The 20,194-nt window shown below is 43.7% G+C and overlaps 1 protein-coding gene across 6 annotated transcripts in view; it reads right to left on the bottom strand.

The window, feature by feature from the left end:
* The window catches only part of synrg (synergin, gamma), a 48,012-nt gene that overhangs the window by 11,601 nt on the left and 16,217 nt on the right, over window positions 1-20,194 (bottom strand). For all 6 annotated transcript variants that reach the window (XM_066695394.1, XM_066695395.1, XM_066695396.1 and 3 more), the window contains 10 exons: window positions 19,485-19,562; window positions 18,858-19,054; window positions 17,759-18,010; window positions 16,272-16,411; window positions 15,001-15,119; window positions 14,519-14,581; window positions 12,080-13,147; window positions 1,741-2,289; window positions 677-840; window positions 94-147 (listed from right to left, as the gene is read on the bottom strand). In XM_066695394.1, the coding sequence (XP_066551491.1) occupies window positions 94-147; window positions 677-840; window positions 1,741-2,289; window positions 12,080-13,147; window positions 14,519-14,581; window positions 15,001-15,119; window positions 16,272-16,411; window positions 17,759-18,010; window positions 18,858-19,054; window positions 19,485-19,562 (2,684 nt within the window). The remainder of the gene's footprint in view (window positions 1-93; window positions 148-676; window positions 841-1,740; window positions 2,290-12,079; window positions 13,148-14,518; window positions 14,582-15,000; window positions 15,120-16,271; window positions 16,412-17,758; window positions 18,011-18,857; window positions 19,055-19,484; window positions 19,563-20,194) is intronic.

Below are 20,194 nucleotides of genomic sequence, written 5' to 3'. Positions count from 1 at the left end.
CAGACAGAGTAAGATCCTTGTGATCTACCACTACTGCTCCCATTTATACTGAATGGGAGGTGTCAAAAGGGGCAGGAAGGAAGATGAACTTACCTGCAGTGCGCTCTCCAGACATCGCTGCCACTCGTAAGCATAGCGTTCGCTTTCCTGGAAGAAAGGCAATGTATTTTTTTTCAACATCAAAGGCTGCATCTCCACAATCACATTAAAAAAAACAATAAAAACAGAAAAAAAAATTCCGAAAAGGATGCTGTTCTCGTTTGACTTTACTTGAATTACACCGAGTAGAAATTAAGGTAATTCCACAGAATTTGATTAGAAAACATTTTTGGAAACGTATGTTGACCTGGCAGAATACATAAGCAGTGGTTTACAAAAACTAGCTTTCAGAATATTGTGAGGTGTTGGCTGAGAACCTTTTGGGAAATCCATCTCTCTGCAGAATATTGTTGAGTGGTTAAGTGCACCACAGCACCATGTTTATATGAGACTTGGGCTGAGGAAAGAATTCACAGTTCTGGTTGGCGCAAACCAAAAAAAGGAAATGGAAAGATTCTGTCTTTATTGATTTTGTTTTCCTTATGCGTCACAGAGATGTTCGGCACAAACAAATCCTTTGCACCCCAGAGTCACAGGGAGTGACCATCTTAAAGGGAAAGGCCCATTTTATCCTCACCTCCACCTCCCCGGTCAGGTCCTTGTATTTGTCCCTGATGACGGGCAGGGCGGGCTGCTCACTCAGCGTGTTGGAGCGATCACGGAAGGGAAGCTCGGGGGCAGGAGAGGGGGTGGAGCGCCCGATCTCCTTGTCACCAAGGCTGTGGCTCCTCTTGTGGGAGCCTGACCAACACAGAAAGGGGTGGGGAGGGAAGGGAAACATTCAGACTCCCATTGCAAAACAAGGGGTTACAGGTCAGGGTTTAACAAAGCACCAGTCCAGTCACTGGTTGTCTAGAGTTGTCTAGAAACCAGTGATGTAACGTAACTCTGAAAAGCCTTTGTATGAAATAAGGCCTACTTACTGATAGACTGACACCACTGAGATTACAAGTTAAAATAAAAAATACAAATTCAAATGAAAAAAAAAAGGTTGACAATTTGTTTGAAAAACTTCATAGTTGTGTTTTACGTAGGCCAGAAATCAACACTTATTAAGTTGATTTTAATCACTTTTGGTTTGAATACAGGATATGAATTATGACATATTTGAGCAAATGCGAGGAAAGGATTTTGTTTATTAAAAAGAGAAGTGGGCAGAGTACACTCCGGCTCTGGGATCTTCTGGTATTTCTATATCTCCAGCCAGCCGGCCTCGTGCCAAACTGCCATCCACACAGTGCCATCTGCTGTCCTCTCCCTGCTTAACATCGAGAGCAGAGACTGACAGACTCAACAGCACTGAGGTGGGGAGACAAGGCTCACAACATTCAGTGTTTGTGAAGAGCCAATGTAAGAAAGTTTAGTTATGAGGTCAGCAGACTATTTATGGAAAAGATTAGAAGATATCCCAACAGCCAGTTACTGTAGGTCACCACAAATGAAGGGACATATGTATACTCTTTCATATATTATTGAAAATGGCATTTATAGGTGTGTATGTGTGTTAGACCACTGTTTTATTTAACACTACTCTGATCTAGGAGTGAAGCATGACAGTCAACAGAATAGTGGAGAAAAGTTGGAATGGCAGGAAGGGATTCCTAGCGCTTGTTTGGAGTAGGCAGGAGTCAGAGCACTCACCTTGCACAGACAAGTCAAAGGTGGCCAGTTCGCTTTTGATCATCTCCTCGCTGGACTTCACCTTGGCCTGGGAGCTGGCTTTGAGGAAATCAAACTTGCCGAACTTGGGCTTGTCCCCCTGGAAGGCCCCGAAGTCATCTGCAGCTTCACCAGGCAGGCTATCGGAGCCGGGGTCTGCCGTGGTGGGCGGCGAGTCGGACTTCTCCGATATGGTGCTGGCAAAGTCCCCAAAATCGTCCTCTTCGGCGGCTTGGTCACTGGAGCCGGCGAGGTTCTCAACAGAGGAGGCCTCCTCCGGGTGGAAAGTGGTCACCTTGGCCACGGTGGTCAGGGTGATGTTCTCAGAGCTGCCGAAGGAAGTCTCCTTCTTCTGCAGCGTGGACGAGGAGGGCCGGCTGCCCACCTCCAAACCCAGCACGCCCGCCTGCGGCTTCTTACCCTGAGCGGCCGAGAACTCCTCCAGGTCGGACCAATCGTAGCTGGCCAGGCTGCTGACGGCCGACCCGCCGCTGAAGGTGCCGAAGGGGTCAAATTTCAAGTCATCCCCCTCTGCAAGGACAACACAGACAGGAGACTCCTCCGATGAGAATGGGGTTATGATTTCATTTAAACAAACATAGCTCTTATTGGATTTTGGGGCTAAACTGAAGAACTCAAGACACGACTCACTGCAGAATTTAATATAGACTAATCCAGGCACCTGGAAGCAGAGGTGCACATATTCATACCCCTACGCAAGTGAGTGAGGGCAGCCAAAGCTGCACTGAGAGACAGCTCAATAACTAACACGAGTAGATAATCTTGGTCCTGCTCCTCGGGCACAAATTCCAATACTGAGCTTTTATTGCTGCCGGCCAACTATCAAATTTACTCAAGGCTCATTTCATGTGAACTGTTGAAAATGCCATGGGAAAGGGGTAGAGGATTATGGGACCCAGTTCCGGTTACTGAAGGTCTATAGGTGGAGTTCTGCTGGGTTTTGTGCCACCTCTGCTGACCTGTTCCCAAACTAATGCCTGCTTCACTGTGCCAATGAATCTTAAATTCCTGGTCTCAAGTCACACCAGACGCCGAACTCCGAGCCTCGAGGTACCATTACATGTTCTGTTATTTCACACCATTTAAATTCTCATTGAAATCCTGAGTAACTCAATGGTCAAACATAAGGCTGCAAATGTACTTGACCTGAAGAAAATTTAGAGAAAAGAATAGGCCTATCACAGCTCAGCATGGTCCCTCCCGAGTGATGTGAACAACGACGCTGTAATGGGATGTTCAAGCTGATTTAATAAAACGAGCAGCACTTTAATGACACAAATTGCATTTTCAAATTCCTAATAAACTCGTAGGCATTACAAGAGTATTAAAAGAATGTCGAAAGCCTGGAAGAAACTGTGTCCTAAATGTAATGATTAAGGGGGTAAAAAAAAAAAAAGAACAATTGCTCTCATATCAACTCTTTGTAATGTAATGATTCTGTAATATTATCTGGGTTATTAAATATTTAAAAATAGTCATTTGTGCACCCTAAACTAAACCACTGTTGCCTAATAATGCAGGGAATGTCTACAGTCAGAGACCAAAGACCCGTTCATTGTTCATTTAGTTATTAAACTAAATCATTTACTCATATTCACAGATAGCTTATTACCCCATAAATATTGATTAATTTAATAATTCACACAGTTTATTGAACTCAGAAGTACTTTTAAGGATTCCAGGGGGGACTATTATTATGCTTCAAACTCACTTGACAAACTCCATTATAAATATGTGCAGTGATGAAGCATTAGTAAATGAGTATATCTGAAAGAACTGTATTAACCAATGAGCGAGGGAAGGTTTCAGATGAAGGGCACAAAAGTCTCAGTGCCAGACAGTGTAACGTTTGGCCAATACTGACACCGAATCTTCTACCGGTTCCTGTTTGTATCTCTGCTTTCTTATGGGATCAGAGCCCATTAACTCTACCCATATTCCTCGACAGTGAAAAACAGGAGCCATCTCTCTCAGTATCTGGTTCACAAGCCCCTTTATTCGGCTCCTGGAGTGTGACTAACAATGGCTCGTGGCTCTGTGGATGTGCCTCTGCCTCGTTCATTAAACAGTGGGCTCCAAACTCTGACATTTCATGGGACAGAAAGGCAATGTGAGGAAAAATCTCAATAATATTGGGGGGGCAACACAAGACCAGTGCTCAATGGATCAGTATCAGAGTAAGGTTTACATTCAGAAAAAGAACAAGGCATCTGTGCACGTGAATGGCCTGCTCGGTGGATTTGATCAGTGGTGTGATTGAACATGGATTAAACTGTGTACACAAACATGAGTGACATTCTCTCACAGTTTTCAAAGGGAGTTCCCAGTTAGTTTAAATAGTTGACGACACATATCAGATATGTAATGCAATGCATGGGAAGGTTTAAAATGCTATTAAACACTGGCTGCACAGGTCCATCAAAGAGCAGACACATCTGGCCACCAACGAATGCTTTTTCCACAGCTTATTCAGGCAATGTCAGTTAAACTGAGACAGGCTGGGAGTGTAGGTCAATCTGATGATGGGACAGGCTTTATTTTCTTGTGTTTATGCAGGGAATGACGGGGGGGACATAGCTATAAGTGTGTTTTTTATTTTATTTTACCAAATGCATCCTTGCCTCCTGTTTGCTTGTTTAAATTAAGGTTGACTTTGTGGCAGACAGGACACCTGAAGCATGCTGGCTGGCTTCTTCCATCAGCCTCCAACAAAGCATTCCTAATACCTGTCAGACTCTTCTGCCCCCCCCGAAGCACCCTCCACACTTCACTGACTTCCCCTGGGGCAGAGAAAGCGCGGTTCTCTCTAGCTCAGTCTCCCACAGTGAACAGCACCGATTCCTGGTGTCTGTTTGTGTGGGTGAGAGGGCCTGCTTCTGTCCCCAGTCAAAACACCACCCCTAGGGTCAGATATTATTATTATTGGATTGGACTCCACATGAGTGGTGAGAGAAATCGAGTCTACAGTCGACATGGACCCACCTGAGCCAGGGGGTGTGTGTTAGGCAGGGCACATTTTGCAGGATGTGTGTTGAACATCTGCATTCCCTCTGTACATTTAGCACGGGAGTCATAGTGGTGTACCAAGTAGATGTAATAGATTCAAACTAATGGATTGATTTTTTTGGTCAACAAATTGGAAGGGTGTAAAATAAAAAAGAAAACAAGAAAAACTGGCACTGGCAAATCAATAAAAAATAAAAAATAAAGCGATGAAATTATTTGAACAAGTCGCATCACGTCTTAATTCTTGCACATGCTGAACACCCTGTTCTGCCCTACACACCCTGTCTCTATCAAAGATAGATACCCGTATTTAAAGCTACCTTTTTTGTAACAGCTGGGTTACTGACCTAGAAAACAGACAGATCCGCAATTAAGATTTTGCCTGTAGCCCCCCTAGACCTACACTGGCTGTGAGATACTGTTGGAACACACTAATGTTCTATACAGCCCCGTTTGGTTTATTCTATCAAGGGGATGGCAATATATCGTCTATGTGATTGAGATCTAAACAAAACTTCATCTGAAACACAAAGCCCCCCAAAATTTAAACCTAAGATTAAGTATTGTAAGTTAATTTCATTTACAACACTCCCCGATTCTCCTCTCAACTCCTGGAGTGCTGGTAACTTTAATCAAATTCAGATGACCTTCAAAAAATTAACTTAACAAATCGCTGTTCTAATTACTGCTCTTATCTGTGCTAAAGCGAGTGCCTCTCATTTATCGGGATCATTAGGATCTTTCTCAGCACACAGCACTGGCTTGTATTTAAAATGGCTGTCTGTCAAAACGTGATGGGTTGTGATAAGTATTATCTTGACGCATGCAATCTATTCTATAGCTCCCACCTACAATCTACTGTCTGCAGGAAACAAAAAAAGAAACAATAACAAAAATAGGACTCGTTTGTGACTGAATAAATTAATTCACCAGAAGTAACTACATCAAAGTAGGTGAGGGGCAGAGTTTGGCCCTCTATAGTTTACTCCCCCTCCACACTAAAGGTACGCTGCCTGACGCAAAAAGGATTCAGCGTTACAATGAGTCACAGACACACGCGCGCACACACACTCAAACACGCAATTTGTGAAATTGACAAGGAGTTGTTCTTTAGGATTTGTGATTTTCAAAGTCGAAACAAGAACAAATCAACACGGTAAGCATTGCTGCTATGCCAAGATAAATATTTATTACGACAACAATAGTAGAGAGAGAGAGGGAGAGAGAAAGAGAGAGAGAAATATCACAAAATACTGTGAGTAGGCTATTTTTACAAGACAGGTTCTTGCCAAAACTAACACTGTTTTGTCTTTTTTTTTTTCTTCTTTTAAGTTGTTTTTTATTTTTATATTTTATTATTAAAGTATACAAGGGCATGCAGAATAAGAAACTAAATGAAAACAGCAAAGAAAAAAAGTAGAAACCCAGAAACCAGAAGCAGAAAAATCGAGAAGGCACATTCACAGAATAAAATAAGTAGTTATTGTTAGAAGAGACACAGAGTTTGTACTGAGGGAGGGGACAAAAGCAACAGGTTGATATAAGAGAATTGAATTACACAGAACACTTTTAAAGCGAACAAAGTAGAAATGTGGAATACAGATTGGTAAAGATCAGGTTTGCTCTTAACCCTTTGAGGACTTGAATGCTCTAATTGCTATGGATTCATCACTTCAGACGTGAGTATTATTGAATATAGCCAGGGATCTATACACCTAGCTGTATGCTATATTATTATGAATCAGCTTTTATTAGTTTTAATAGATCTAAGCAGCCCTTGACATTTCAGTCAGTCAATTTCGTCTTTGGCTCGACCCAGTTATATGGAATATTGCACACAGTCACATCGTCTGCAGTAGCAATGGTACTTTTGTTTGCAGTGGTAGTTTCTCATTGTGCCTGTGCTGTACAGAACCTTTTTTGGGGTTACTGTTGTTCTGTCAATAATAATTACATTTCTATAATGTCACTCTTATAATACAATTAATATTTTAAGCCATATTTGAAATAAAACTTGACTGAAAACAATCTGGATCCAAAATTGACCGACTACAGACAATTTTTGTATCCAGTAACGTCATTCGCAATCTGTGTCATACACAGGAATTTAATATAAGAGATAAGAGTAATTAGCATTGGGGGAAAGTGATGAAAATATTACAGATTAGCAATAGATTAGCCCAGTAGCGGACTATGATGCTGAAATAGTCTTTCTGATAGGCAGCTTTGCACTTAACCACTATGCTTTATTCCACATTCCAGGAATTGTATGTGCTGTACTGTGCTAGCAAGCATTTCAGATAAGCTGAAAGGTTCAACCTCACACACCTCAGGCACTCAAAGGGTTAAAGAACATGAACAGAAAGAAAAATCGGTATTACAGCGCTTGAGAATTGCTTTACCATTTTTGTTACAGCAGAACAAAGAATTAAAGAGACAGTATCCCTTTTCTTTTCCAATTTATCACCTTCCGAATAGGAGAACTTCAGAGAATTCTATAACTGCCAGCTCTCCTTCCTTTTCCTCAATACTGTTATTGTGAATTTAAAAAAGTAACAAAAGAACAACATTTAACACTGGCACAACCTAAGCTTTTATACGAGAGAAATCTGAAAACAATCCATAAATACTCTGATAAATAGATTTGTATTATTGAATAATGCATTTAGAACAAGAAAAGGTTTACTTTAGGGTTTATACTGAAATAATAAATTATAATTACAATAAACACCATGTAAAAAAAATAAATGGAGATTTTCCTTTCTATAAAAAAAGAAAAAGTAAACTCAGGGTTATAGTAAAGACGCAACTTGGAAGTGATAGTATGCAAGACATTTTGAGCTGTAAAAATCGGCATTACTATTTCCAAAACACGTTCTTGTCAATTTCACAAATCCAACTCAACAAACACACTGCTGAGAAAGAAGCAAGGCATAAGGGTTTTCCATGAGTCTGGGAAATGGGACTTTTGTGTACAACCTGGTCTAAAGCTAGACTAATTAGCTTCTTTGAGGAGAAATGAATCAATAAACACGTATGGGTTTTGGTTTGTAGCCCTGCAAAAGCCTGGGAAAGCAGATACTGTCTCTTTAAGATTACAGAGCATGAAGCACAAGAGACAGCCTCCATATTCGATGGCTTTGAACATGCAACCACGGTGATTTCACACGCTGAGACCTGCCCTGATAAACCTATTGCCCCTTGGTCTGGTGGACCTGTACCTTTGGCCAAGCGTGGCTCAGGGTATGATTTGTGTGTTTATGATCTGCTGCAGCAGGAGTATTGCTTCCAGTCAAATCAAATCAGGGCAGGTTATCAGGTCAGTGTCTGAATTCCAGCCCTGCACTGCTCTTTCGAAGGGGATGTACTTAAAACCAAAATCGTCAGATCATATCCAATGGATGACAAACTTGTATACATTTTTTTTTCCCACAAACCCCCACATCAAAAGTACGTGCAAGGAGTTATTTTTAATGCTCTGGCACACATTAAGGGAGAGTGGGGGAGGGTTGACCACTTGATGACGCTGCCCATCACAGTCAATCTCTCTAAACTGTGTACGATTGTTGAATGGCCAGGTCTCCCCGGGTTCAAACAGTTTATTGCAAGCCATCCTGCCACCAAACCCGAACCCATCTTTCTAGAACCCTCTTCCCTCCCCACTGTTCTCTCTCACTGGGCAAAAATGAGCTGCAGATTCAAATCAATTGTCTTTTCTGTCCTTTCGTTTCCAACGTGTTGAATCTTCCTTTGTTCTAAGCGTTGGGAATCTAAATCAAGGGAGTGACACATAGGGGACTTGTGAAGGGACGCATGAAGACAGACGATTGAGGGAGGAGAGGTGTCTGGAATGTGAAAGGGGGTGACTGAGGAAACATATCCCCGACCAAAAAAATGGAAATAATGAACCCTATAGAGTCAACGCCCCAGTGTGCACAATTACACAATTCCCTGCTGGGAGCTGAAATACAGATTCTCTCGGTTCATTTCCTGTAATCAATAATCCCTCTGGGGACAACATTGCAGCTACGTGTTGATCATTGTAATGTCATTCTTACATTAAAAAATGCCATCGATACGGGAATTCTGGAAGAAGCGTCCTATTCTAGAGTAACTCGTTAACGATGATTGATTTGCAAAATTGAAAAAATCTCTAAACCCAAAGAGATTTTCTTTTTACTTCCAAACTCTCATTGTTGGATTTTAATTATACAAACAAAACTAAATTGTTTTGTCGAGGTCAGCACCACACAGTCCCTGACCTCCTCCCGGCGATTACTCAAGACACACCTGTTCAGACGGTACCTGTAATACAGCAGCTTGATCTCCTGAGTTGCTCAGCACTTTTGTTTTTACACAGTTTATTCAATTATGCTTCATAATTATTATCCTGTTTACTTATGTATAGTTAGCACTTTATCATTTTACTGCAACTTCTCCTATGCCTACCCTTCCCTTAAGCATATACCTAGGACTTAACTGTATTAGGTCTCCACTTGTTAGCTCATTGTACTAGGATGTATGTTCATTGTATTTTGTACTGATTACATTACTGCAATTTGTAATGCTTTAAAATGTCTCTTGCCCTGGATATGGGCATCTGCCAATAAATAATAACACTTACTCTCAACTCCGTGGGTGGAGTAATATATTGGAATATAATAGAAACCTCTATATCAGAAATGACATTAATCCATTGTAAAGATGTAGGTTTCTCCAACTCCCTTCACTCAAACTAACATGGCCTGAGTCTGCAAAGCTGCATGAAATGATTAGGATACAGGGAACCTTTTCTATGGCACAATGCTCCCATTTCCAACTCTCACACTCATGCCGAGATGAGGGAGGTTGATAAAGGCCGGGTCGCGGTGAGTGGGAGGACTGCTAATTGTGTGTGAGTGTACTACACTGGGAGCAGGCTGTCAACAATTACACAGCAACAGGGCATCAGAGGAGCAGAGACGAGGGTCACTGCTGCAATAATGTCTCGGAGCCATGGAATAAGAGATACTTGGATTTAACACACACACGCACACACTTTCTCGCTGTTCATCTCCAATACACCACACTCAGTTTGACTACATCATCTTCTCTGAAAAGAACAACAACGATGAGGAGACTGCTAATCCAAATCTGAAATTAAGAAAAGGATTTAAACTTTCACCTCCTAGAAGTGATCTACAGTCTTAAATGTTAATCCTGCTCACTTTCCAAAAAATCCAATAAACTAGCAAACATAAGATTGAAGATAAACTGTCTGGCCACATCCAATAAAAGTAAACAGCCCTTTTTATTTGACCACTGCAGGATTTGTGTACCACTGCAAGACTCCCTCGGGCTCCTGGAGATCTCGTTCTTATTTTAAGGAATTTTCAGAGCCGGCCCAAACGGTTTACTAGTGCCTGAGGACTAGCATTCATTAAAGAAAGGTCTTCCATTCAGAGCATGTGGCAGACTTTCAATAGCAGTGGGAATTAGCTATTAAGGCGGTAATCAGTGTCAAAGCACATGTTTTTGTTTCCAGTTGTTCATTACTCTAATCCCCACTTAGATTTCCAAACTGACAATAAAGGTGATTTGGTTTTTTTTCTCTTAATGCTGACAAACGGTTAAAGACATCATGCAGAATAGCAAATTTAAGAACACAGCACGAGTTGTGTGATATATGTGCCGTATGCTGGGATAAATACTGCTTAACAGAACCAATTTTTAACAATGTATATAAATGTACCTCACATCAACACTGTAAATATTACTGAACTGGCTGTCCTCGGTGACAAAGATGACCGAGCATTTTGCTGTTGCCGAGATGTCTCGTTTAGTACGAGAGAGGGATTTTTTTTTTCCTTGCCTATTAATTCAGAGCAAAGTAGGATTTCATCACTGCTTACACAATCACGCAGGCAATTGAAAAGCAATCGCATCTTCACAGCGCTACTCCCAGGAGGACCCGAGATGCAACTCCTGGGTCTCTTCCAGCATCAGAGACCACAACTACAAGTGATCACTCATTCTGATGGGGCTTTTATGGCAAATTCGCAATGGTGATTAAGAAGTTTGCAGAGACTTAAAAAGCTTAACTCTCTGGCTATGACAGTGGACGCCCAGGCCTTGGAAAGAAATAATATAAAGTAAGTGTTTAATAAGATTTTAATCAGGAATTTGGATGCAAGAAGGCAGCATGCCTGAGATTTAACAAGCCGTAGGATCTTGCTCTGGTTTATTATCTACCAACACAACACTATAAGAAGGATTCAGACCATCAGCATTTAAGAATGACATTGCTTTTTAAAATACTTCAATAGGTGTTCATCACCTATAAGCTTTTTAGATGAGAGTAAAGCAGTATTTTTCCACATACTGCTGGAATGGCCACCCAGAAGACCAGATCTGAATCTCATTATGGCTGTCTGGGATTATACGGGAGGAGAACACTATGAAAGGGTTCCTGCTAGTTTGTGGAGAGTTCTGCGACAAGTCTGGCACAACATGCAGACAAGAAATAATCTCATCTCACTAGGTAATGGTACAGGTTTTGAGACCTGCGGCCAAATGCGGCCACTTCAAAATACTGATGCAAATCTACATTATTGTGCTACTATATCATGTTGAATTTTCTTCTCCATTAGTTATGATGAGTTTCATTCTGTTCATTCATTCTGTATTATGCTTTCTTGCATATCACATGATTTGAAACTTTGGCCACAGTACTGTATAAATCTGTCACTGGAACCAGTCTCTCATCACAACCAACTGGCCAGGGTATTTTAACACTGTACTCTACCATGCGTTTGCTAAGAAATACGATAATTTTCAATATATTGTAAGCACTTTGATATTAAGGAAAGCGTGTAGTTTTCCCCTTTAATGTTAACACTTGACAATGCGTAATGCAACCCGTCTGGTTTCATTTGAAATGAACACCATCGCCTGAGATAAAGGCTGAGGTCAGGAATGGCTAGTGACTAAAATAAATAACTTTCCGACTGATAGACAGGCCGAGAAATAGATCAATCAATCAATCAATAAATAAATAAATATGCTTTATGTGAGGTATGTGAAGGTAGGGTGGAAGTCGGATGGGGGTGTGGTTTATGGGGGGGTGATGGGATGATGTGGAGTGTGCAGAGATATAAAAACACACTTGCCGACTGATATAACAGAGTGGTGGTGGGGGGCAGGGGACGAGAGGCTGTTATAGATGGACCTGGGTGGGGGGGTAGTGTGTGGGCTGTGTGTCTGGGGGAGGGCAGGTGAGGCAGGCTTCACCAGAGCAAGCGCACGAGTTCCTCACCTGCGGCGGGGGGGTGGTGGCCGGGGAGGCCGGGCAGGTCGAGGGAGCTGTCCGACATCACGTGCTTCAGGTCCCCCCCGACGTCGGACAGCTTCATGTCCAGCTGCACGGACAGGGCGTCCTCCGAATCGTCCTTGCCCACGCTGCTGCCCCCGATGGAGGGCAGGTCTAGGGACTTGACCGAGGCCGAGTCCTCCTTGGCCTGCTTGAAGGCGGCCAACTTGTCCACCAGGCTCCTCTCGGAGGCCCCCAGAGCCGTGGAGAACCTGGAGGACTGGAAGTCGGCAAAGTCATCCGCGTCGCCCTTGAGGGACGCGTAGGACCCCCCCAAGGCTGCCACCCCGCTCTCCTTGGTGTCCTCGAACCCGAGAGAGCCTTCCAGAGACAGCTGCTTGAAAACATCGTACTTGTCGCAGGGCGGCTGGGCATGTCGGGGCGGCTGCTGCAGCTGCGGGGGGGGCGGGATCTCCGCGAGGACACCCCCGGCCGCGTTCCCCTCTCGGTCCTTGGGCTCGGGCTTGGGCTCCCCCGAGCCTCCGAAGGCCATGAAGTCTGCAAAGTCATCCTGCACCAAGCCCAGCACCCCAGCACTACCTGCAGCCACAGACACCGGGGCCACAGAAGTGACAGCGGCAGGAGTGGGGGCGGAGGTGGTGGAGGTCCCGAACAAGGCAAAGTCCCCAAAATCTTCCGCCACTCCAGCCAGGATCTTCTGTCCCGTCGGGGGGGCTATTAGAGAGCTGGGGGCCGAGGGGAAAGGCGGAAGTTTGGTGTCGGAGATGGGGGCGGCTGGAGCCAGAGAAGAAAACAGATTGAGGTCGGCCATGTTGAGGGGGTTTTTAGGCTGAGAGGGAGGGGCGGTGTGGTATTGCTGGGGTTGTGGTTTGGGCTGTGGTTGCAGTTGCTGTTGCTGTTGTAGAGGCTGTGATGGCAGGAAAGGAGATGGGAAAGCAGGCTGGAATATTTTGGCTGGGTCTGAGGAGTCTAATGGGGAAACGCTGTCGGCCGTCTTAAAGTCTGTGAAGCCATCGTCGGCACTGGTGGACTTGAAATCTGCAAATCCTTCCCCTGCAAAGCAAAACAAACACAAGTATATAACGGACAAGAGATTAACGCGGTCAGTAGTTCGCCACTCGAATCTGCAGGGTTGGCACATTTTATAAAACAGAAGACCAGCCAGCGAGTGATAACATCTACAGCTCAAATGGTCCCATAACCCCGGGGCTCAAGTCACGTGGCGGATCTAATTTCCGAGGCGGATCAAGTGGCACATTTTACAAGGGACTCGGCACACCACCGCACACACAGTGAAAACTAAACAAACCACTAGAGCAAGCAGAAACGCATGCAGTGCCCAAACAGGGAGCAATCATTACTGAACCACGCAGCAGAAATACTCCCATATTCAGGCCAAGCTAGGTCTTTGTCACACTCCAACACTGACAAGATTTATTTTTCCCCACACCAACCAGAAGCACAATTTAAAATCTTGTCAATGAACCTTTTATTGTTTCCAGTTTGTATCATTTTTCTGGGATGAAACAGATGATGTTTTCAGAGTCCAGACAACAAGTTTTAAAGTCAAACACTGTTAATAGGAGGTGTGGGCTCAACTGATACACCTTTCTGTGGGAGATCATCACCAGAATCATTAAGGCCTCAGCACAGCCAGATTTTAATAGCAGTTCTGCTATAGTAACAGCTGGACAGCAAATTCAACAAAAAACCTTATCAAGCTCTCTACACTAACAGCACAACTGTTGATTGCAATTTCTATCGTCCCTACTGTCACAAATTGTGTATTCTCTATTCTTCTCTGCGTCAATCTGAATTCAACACAAGGAAAGTTGTGCAGTGGTACGACAAGAAATGGCAAGAAATAAATATTTCTGTATGTAAAACCACAGTAACAGGTACTGGAATTACAAAGCTCACAGGTTTGCTCCTGTGAGAACTTGGAAGTGTGAAGTTGCACACAAAGGAGAGCAGCTACAAAACAATCAAATAAAATGATAATGAAATCAGTGAAGCCACAACTTACTGGAGTGCTGAAAGATATCCCCATTGGAAACTGTTCTAGTGAAACATGGACAGAAAGAATCTCAGCACTAGTAAACAGGATTCATCTTACAGGGAGGTTTGAGAGAGATCTTGCTCTCTCCTGTGGTTTAGCCTTGCCTTCCAGATTTTATTTCCCCAGTTTAGCCATCGATATTACAAAATAAATAGTGGAGTAACATTTACTCTGCAGAGCATGTTTCCAGTGTGTGTGGAGCTTTCTACTAGAATACAAGTTTACAAAGATTTAACACAAATACTTTCTTGGTGACTTGGCTTTCAACAGATCTGAAGGACAGTCGAGAGTGCCTCTATGTGTCAGTAGGTGTAGGCTTGCTACTTGTGGTTTATGGTTAGTTTCACTTAGTTTTTTTTGCTTACCTATGGGTTTTAAATCAGAGGGCTGTTCAAGGTGTCTGAAAACACTGTATTTATCTCCACCATCTGCAGACGAGGAGGGAGAAGAAGATACAATCATTTTAACTCGTGAACTGCAAATATTCACAATGACAACAAAGTGAGCTAGTCAGCAGAGTGATTTTAAGGTGATTTTAGCTTGTGCAAAAACTCCTGCTGCCTGAATGAGAAATACAACATCAATTATGAAAAATGTAAACAGCGAGGTTCGACAAAATAAATATTATTTAATGCAATTGAGCTTCTCTTTTGCAATTAGAGCATTAGGAATCCTGGAATGAAACAAAGCAGTGACCCAAGAGTCAATTTGAAAATTACAAGCCACTCACTCACTCCGGTTTTGTTTTGCTGATTTACTCCTTTCTACCAAATGCAAACCAGCCATCAAGTACTGGCTGTGTAAGTGGAATTCAGTCTGTGCCGGGGTGCTGATGTTGGCTCCCTACCTGCTGCTGAGGGGGTGGTGTCAGCCGGCTGCTCCACCGAGAGCTGCTTGAACACTGCGTACTTATCAGAGGCCGAAGACGACGCCATTCCAGACACAGGAGTCAACAAGGCCGGGGCGCTGGGGGAAGCACAGGCAGCGGGTCAACAAGTCAATTAACTTAACATGACGTGAAGGTTTTGTGAATATGAGCCACAACTGCTAAAGTTTTAAGTGCCGTTCAAAACATTGCACTTTGGTGACCATGGGGAGATCACATCAGTTTTATCTTGTCTAGCGTTTACCAATTACATTTCTGTGGTTTCGTACTCAGATCCAGCTGTTTAACACCTAAGAATCCTGTTTTATCACAGCATTACAGCAAACGTAATTCAGACTATAATCCAGACAGGAAGCCCGTTCTAATCACGTTGTTTAAAAAAAATTTAGATGAAACTAATACTATTGACAATCAAATCATTCTTGAACCAAAATGTTTAAAAAACCTTGCCAACCACATGGACAGATGAGAGGCCTCATAAAAAAGAAGGCATTCACTTCTGAAAGAGTTAGGCTCCATTCTTTCATCTAAATTCTACACTTTTTTTTTTTTTTTTTTAATTAGACAGCAATCTGACTCCCTCGCCAGGAAGGAGATTAAAACCTAAACCATTTTCTCTGTCATGTTTGCTACAAAGAAATCCTGATTATTGTGTCACTGCAAAACTAGCTCCTTTCATCCCATTCTTCCTGACTTTTCATTAAAATAATTGCCTCCAGCCCCCTTCCGAGGCACAGGGAATCTGGCTTTACAGTCAGCCTTCGAAAAACATTTTTATTTTTTTTATTTTTTTTAAAGAGGAGGAAACTTATCAGCTGTCCACTGAAAGAGATTCATTAACAGGGGCGATGGCAGGGCTTAATTGTAATGCCAGGGAGGCAATTCCACATTATTACAGTGGCGTCTCTTTTTATGCCTCAAAACCTGCACCCCGTCACACGGCACACAAGACGTACTGGACTGTATATATGCTGGAGCTCTACAGTACATCCCCAGACTGCATTTGTAAACCCTGCAAATCTCCTTCACCTCTGACTGTTGGTCTACCCTGCATGCCTGCTGAATCACTTTTGGTTTAGTGACACTGTGCCCATCCTGCGATTTGTCAGTTTTGTCAATCGTAATCCAATTCTGCTCCTCTCATTGTACTGTACTCCTGTCGGCCTTACATGTCTCCTTTGGACAAATGTGTCTGGCAAATGAATACATTCAGAAGCGTTTCAGGGCCGTACTTGCTCGGGGGCTGGGAGCTGGGCGTGCCGGGGAACCCCCCAGCTGACTCCCCCTGGAAGTCGGTGAAGGAGTCCTGCGCCGACCCCGCCTTGGGCGCTTCCTGGAAATCCTGGAAGTCATCATCGTCGGGTTTCTGCGCCTGGAAAACAAGTCGCCTGTTAGGGTCCTGGGAGGCAGTTTAGGCCCCACATCCATGGCTCCCTTTCCAGGTGCAGCTGGGCTGAGGTGGAGGGGGAGTAGTGTTTACACTGTGTCCAGCTATCGAGATGGGGGATACTGACAGTGCTCCAACCGGCGAACACAACAATAACAACAAGGAGATGACTGCGGTGGTCTTGGGAAGTGCAGACCTTTCTCCTAGTCCTGATATTTGTTGGCCATCGTACCCCAGTGAAATGTGGTCAAGACTTTTGGGACTGAATGAGTTCTCCTCATCATATCAGTCTTCTTGCAGTGGTGTAAATAATGGGTAAACTCAGCCACAACTCATAATATGCAGCTGGAACACAGGCAGATATTTAAGTCCCACTCTCCCACACAAGTCAGTTCAATGACGCCTGTGGGGGAAGCCGTGGACACCAGGCATTGTTCTCGTCATTTGATTTTACAACAAGCTCCACAACCTAATCACCCAAGGAAGGCTGAAACAGGTCAGTAGAGCCAAGTCTTTGTGCTGAAACCAGGCTATATGTTGAGTTTGGTTTGATTGGGGGGGGAGATTTGAGTGATACTAACAGTTCAGCATTTTCACCTCCCATCCATCAGAATTAAATCGCCAAGCACATTTTAATGATGACTCGTGGATGCCCTGTGTGTGCTGCAGATACGTTGTTCTCAGTTGTGGAAAACACCAGGTGTGTGTTCATTATCCTGCTTTGGTTGAAGCCCCTAATTAAAGGATTTATTTTTGATTAGTGCTGGTGAACACCTGCGGCACTACATGCAAAGCTTCTATATTGATAAACTCTCTCGGCGCCCTCGGCATCATAGACAGCCGTACGGGTGTTATTCAACAGTAATGGACAACCGGGGTGGCTCAAGGGCAGGAAAAGCACATTAAAAAATAAAAGCACACAATACATCATCTGTGCCTTAAGGATATTTTCATTTTGGGGAGGAATATAAAGTTTCTCAATTATTACAACTAGGCCTCTCTTAATTACCATACCAAGTGTTGATACTGTATTCATTTATTCACTTGTTCGCTCGGCTTACATTTCCCCATAGATTGTGTTTCCTAAACCTGGAGAGCCACAGAGAAGTGATTACAATATCCTCCGATTTCAGGGGGCATTAATAAGGAAATCTGACGCATACTGAAGAGTCTGCTGTTTTTTAATTGTATCAGCACAAAATAAATAGGTAGATTAAATGATGTGGCTTGACTGGACTGAATGTGAAATTGTAGCCAGCCTATAAAACCAGCAAGACTTGTGGCTCTCCATGAAAAAGACAAAGACATTTCTTCATTGTGGTCTTTACTTACCTGTGTGGTAGGAGGGAAGGTTGGCATGAACCCAGTGGGCGGCTGTGTGCTGGAGCCCTGGGTGGTCATGCCCAGCACTGGTGGGACAGAAGTCATGGCCATGGAGACAGGGGGCTGGGGGACTGAGGGCACCGACATCATGGGCTGATGGGGCAGGACCGAGGGCATCGCCATGGCCAGGCCAGGCAGGTTGGGCACAGGGGGGGAGGGGAACTGGCTCAGCACATCTATGTTCATTGCTGGGAGACCGCTCTGAGAGAGAAAGAGGGGGGAATAAATGTTAAGAGTCAAGATCTGAACATGGTTTAACTCATTCAGATGGAGGGAGACAGCGAGAGAAACCCATTATCTCCCACAAAAGTCATTGTGATTCCAATATTCCATTATTTTCCCCTTCCTAATTATAAATACTCCATTATAAAGGGCAGCTTTATTTCTTTCTTTATTCCAACCACGAGACCGAGGAGGCTGCATTATTCATTAAAGTCAAGTTTCATTGCAACCACGATCACCGGGAGCTTCCTCTCTATTCTCTGTTCTTTGCTTTTTTTGACGCCCATTCAACAAAAGAGCTCACAGTGCACGGGTCCCTAAAGACTTTTTTTACATTAACATTACAAAAAGATTTTATATTATCCCCCTCGGTGTCAGCTTGAGCTCTCGTTTTAAACTATACAGACACGACAGATTTATCTTTCTCTTAGGGGGAGTCGCTGACTGCCTCACACCATGATTAGAGAGCTTGGTTTCTGATTCTAGCAAAACCGACGGACGGGTACCAGAAAATATGTCCTGATAGTTCACCAACTGTTGCATAAACTATTTAAGCAATATCCCTGGCATTTTACATGTCACTGATCACACCCTTTAAAGACCTTCAAGTTTGGTATAAGCCCTGTCAAGGGCTCCTTGATCGTGCCTTCATGGATGTGGTCTATCTGACCTCAAATCCTTTGACAAAACTCTTTTCCCCAAACCTTGACATGGCCCTCAAGCTAAATGTGAGTGGCCTGACAGTTGGAAAACTCAAGCAGTCAATGCAGCCGTTCCAATGAAGCAGGCCGAACAGAAAAACAAGTGCTAGCCAATGAGGCCATACCTGAGTCACGCCAATCATAGACAGCACGGTGTATAGTTCTTCCTTGGTCAGCTTCCCGGGGGTCGTGCGGTTGGCCAGGGCCCAGATTTGGCCGAGCGCCTCCCTGGGCAGCCCCGATGACATCAGGATGGGGTAGAGCTTGGCCGTGTCGATGCCTGAGGGAGTCATGGTGATCTCCAGGACTTTCTTGAAAAGGTCTGTCAAACCAAGCACAGCAGGCACTTCAAATAGGGGGATATTAAAGCATAACATCCAGGATATCAGGACCACCAGTGCCATGTCCAAGATATACGTCCAAGGACATGCTGCAATTTCCTCCCTCCTTCTCTGTTTATAGTGCAATCCAGACAATTCAGGTAATCTCAAAGTGCTATTTAAAAAAAAAACTAATCGAGCACATAAGTTAAAATCACAGGAAAAGCCTGTAAATGGTCTGCTATAGCCACATATCTTATTACCAGGGTATTAAGGGATCCTATAGCAAGTTCAATTACCGAAGGCCAGGAATTTAACTGCAATCAATATCCTTTTAATGCTCTTCTAATTGAATTCCCGCCGCCACGCACAGCTCATGTATCAGGGCTTAACCCCCGTGACTGAACAGCTGCGTGTGAATGAGCTCTTTACCTGGAACGAGGCTGTCGTTGTAGAGCCATGCAGGCATCATGGGCTGGATATGCTCTTGTTGAGGATACACCCCAACACCTGCAAGCAGCAGCACCACACAGTAGAGAGAAAAAAAGACAAGTCAGGAAAAACACGTGCCAGGGCCATCGTCTCCGTAAAGAGATCCCGTCCACTGTCAGCTATTGTTCACACTGTCCTGCAGGCCTGGCAGTTGGCATCCGCTGCACAATTACACTCTGTGCCCACTCTGTGCGTTCTGCTGCCTTACATCTCCATTCATCTGTTATGTGCAGTTTGGCCGAAGATTTTTATCCCATGGGTGGCAATCAATACAAATTCAACCAGTTCCTGAACGCTCCAATCAAATTGACTTAAAAGCGGCAAGACACCTGTCCCAAATAATCAAATAATTGCTTGAATTGGGCCTGCACGCTAATATCTGGCTCAGTCTACAATAGCTGGGTGACTCCACAGAGGTAACTGCAGCATAATATCATCAAGCATTATAATGACATCACTGTGTTACAGATGACTTTACCCTGTAACTGTAATAAGTGAAACAGACATTGCACAGACTGCAGCAGTGTTACGCACAGCAGGGTACAGACAGGTGCCTGTAGCACTAAAAGGCAGGCTCGTTTACATAATGGGATGTTCTGTTTGCCGCCTCCAACGTCAAATGAGAGACGTTACCTATTCAGCAAACAAGA

Source organism: Amia ocellicauda, chromosome 22, assembly GCF_036373705.1.
Source record: "Amia ocellicauda isolate fAmiCal2 chromosome 22, fAmiCal2.hap1, whole genome shotgun sequence".
NCBI lineage: Eukaryota > Metazoa > Chordata > Actinopteri > Amiiformes > Amiidae > Amia > Amia ocellicauda.
The sequence above is the reverse complement of the archived record's forward strand: the minus strand, read 5'-3'. Positions and strand labels throughout refer to the sequence as shown.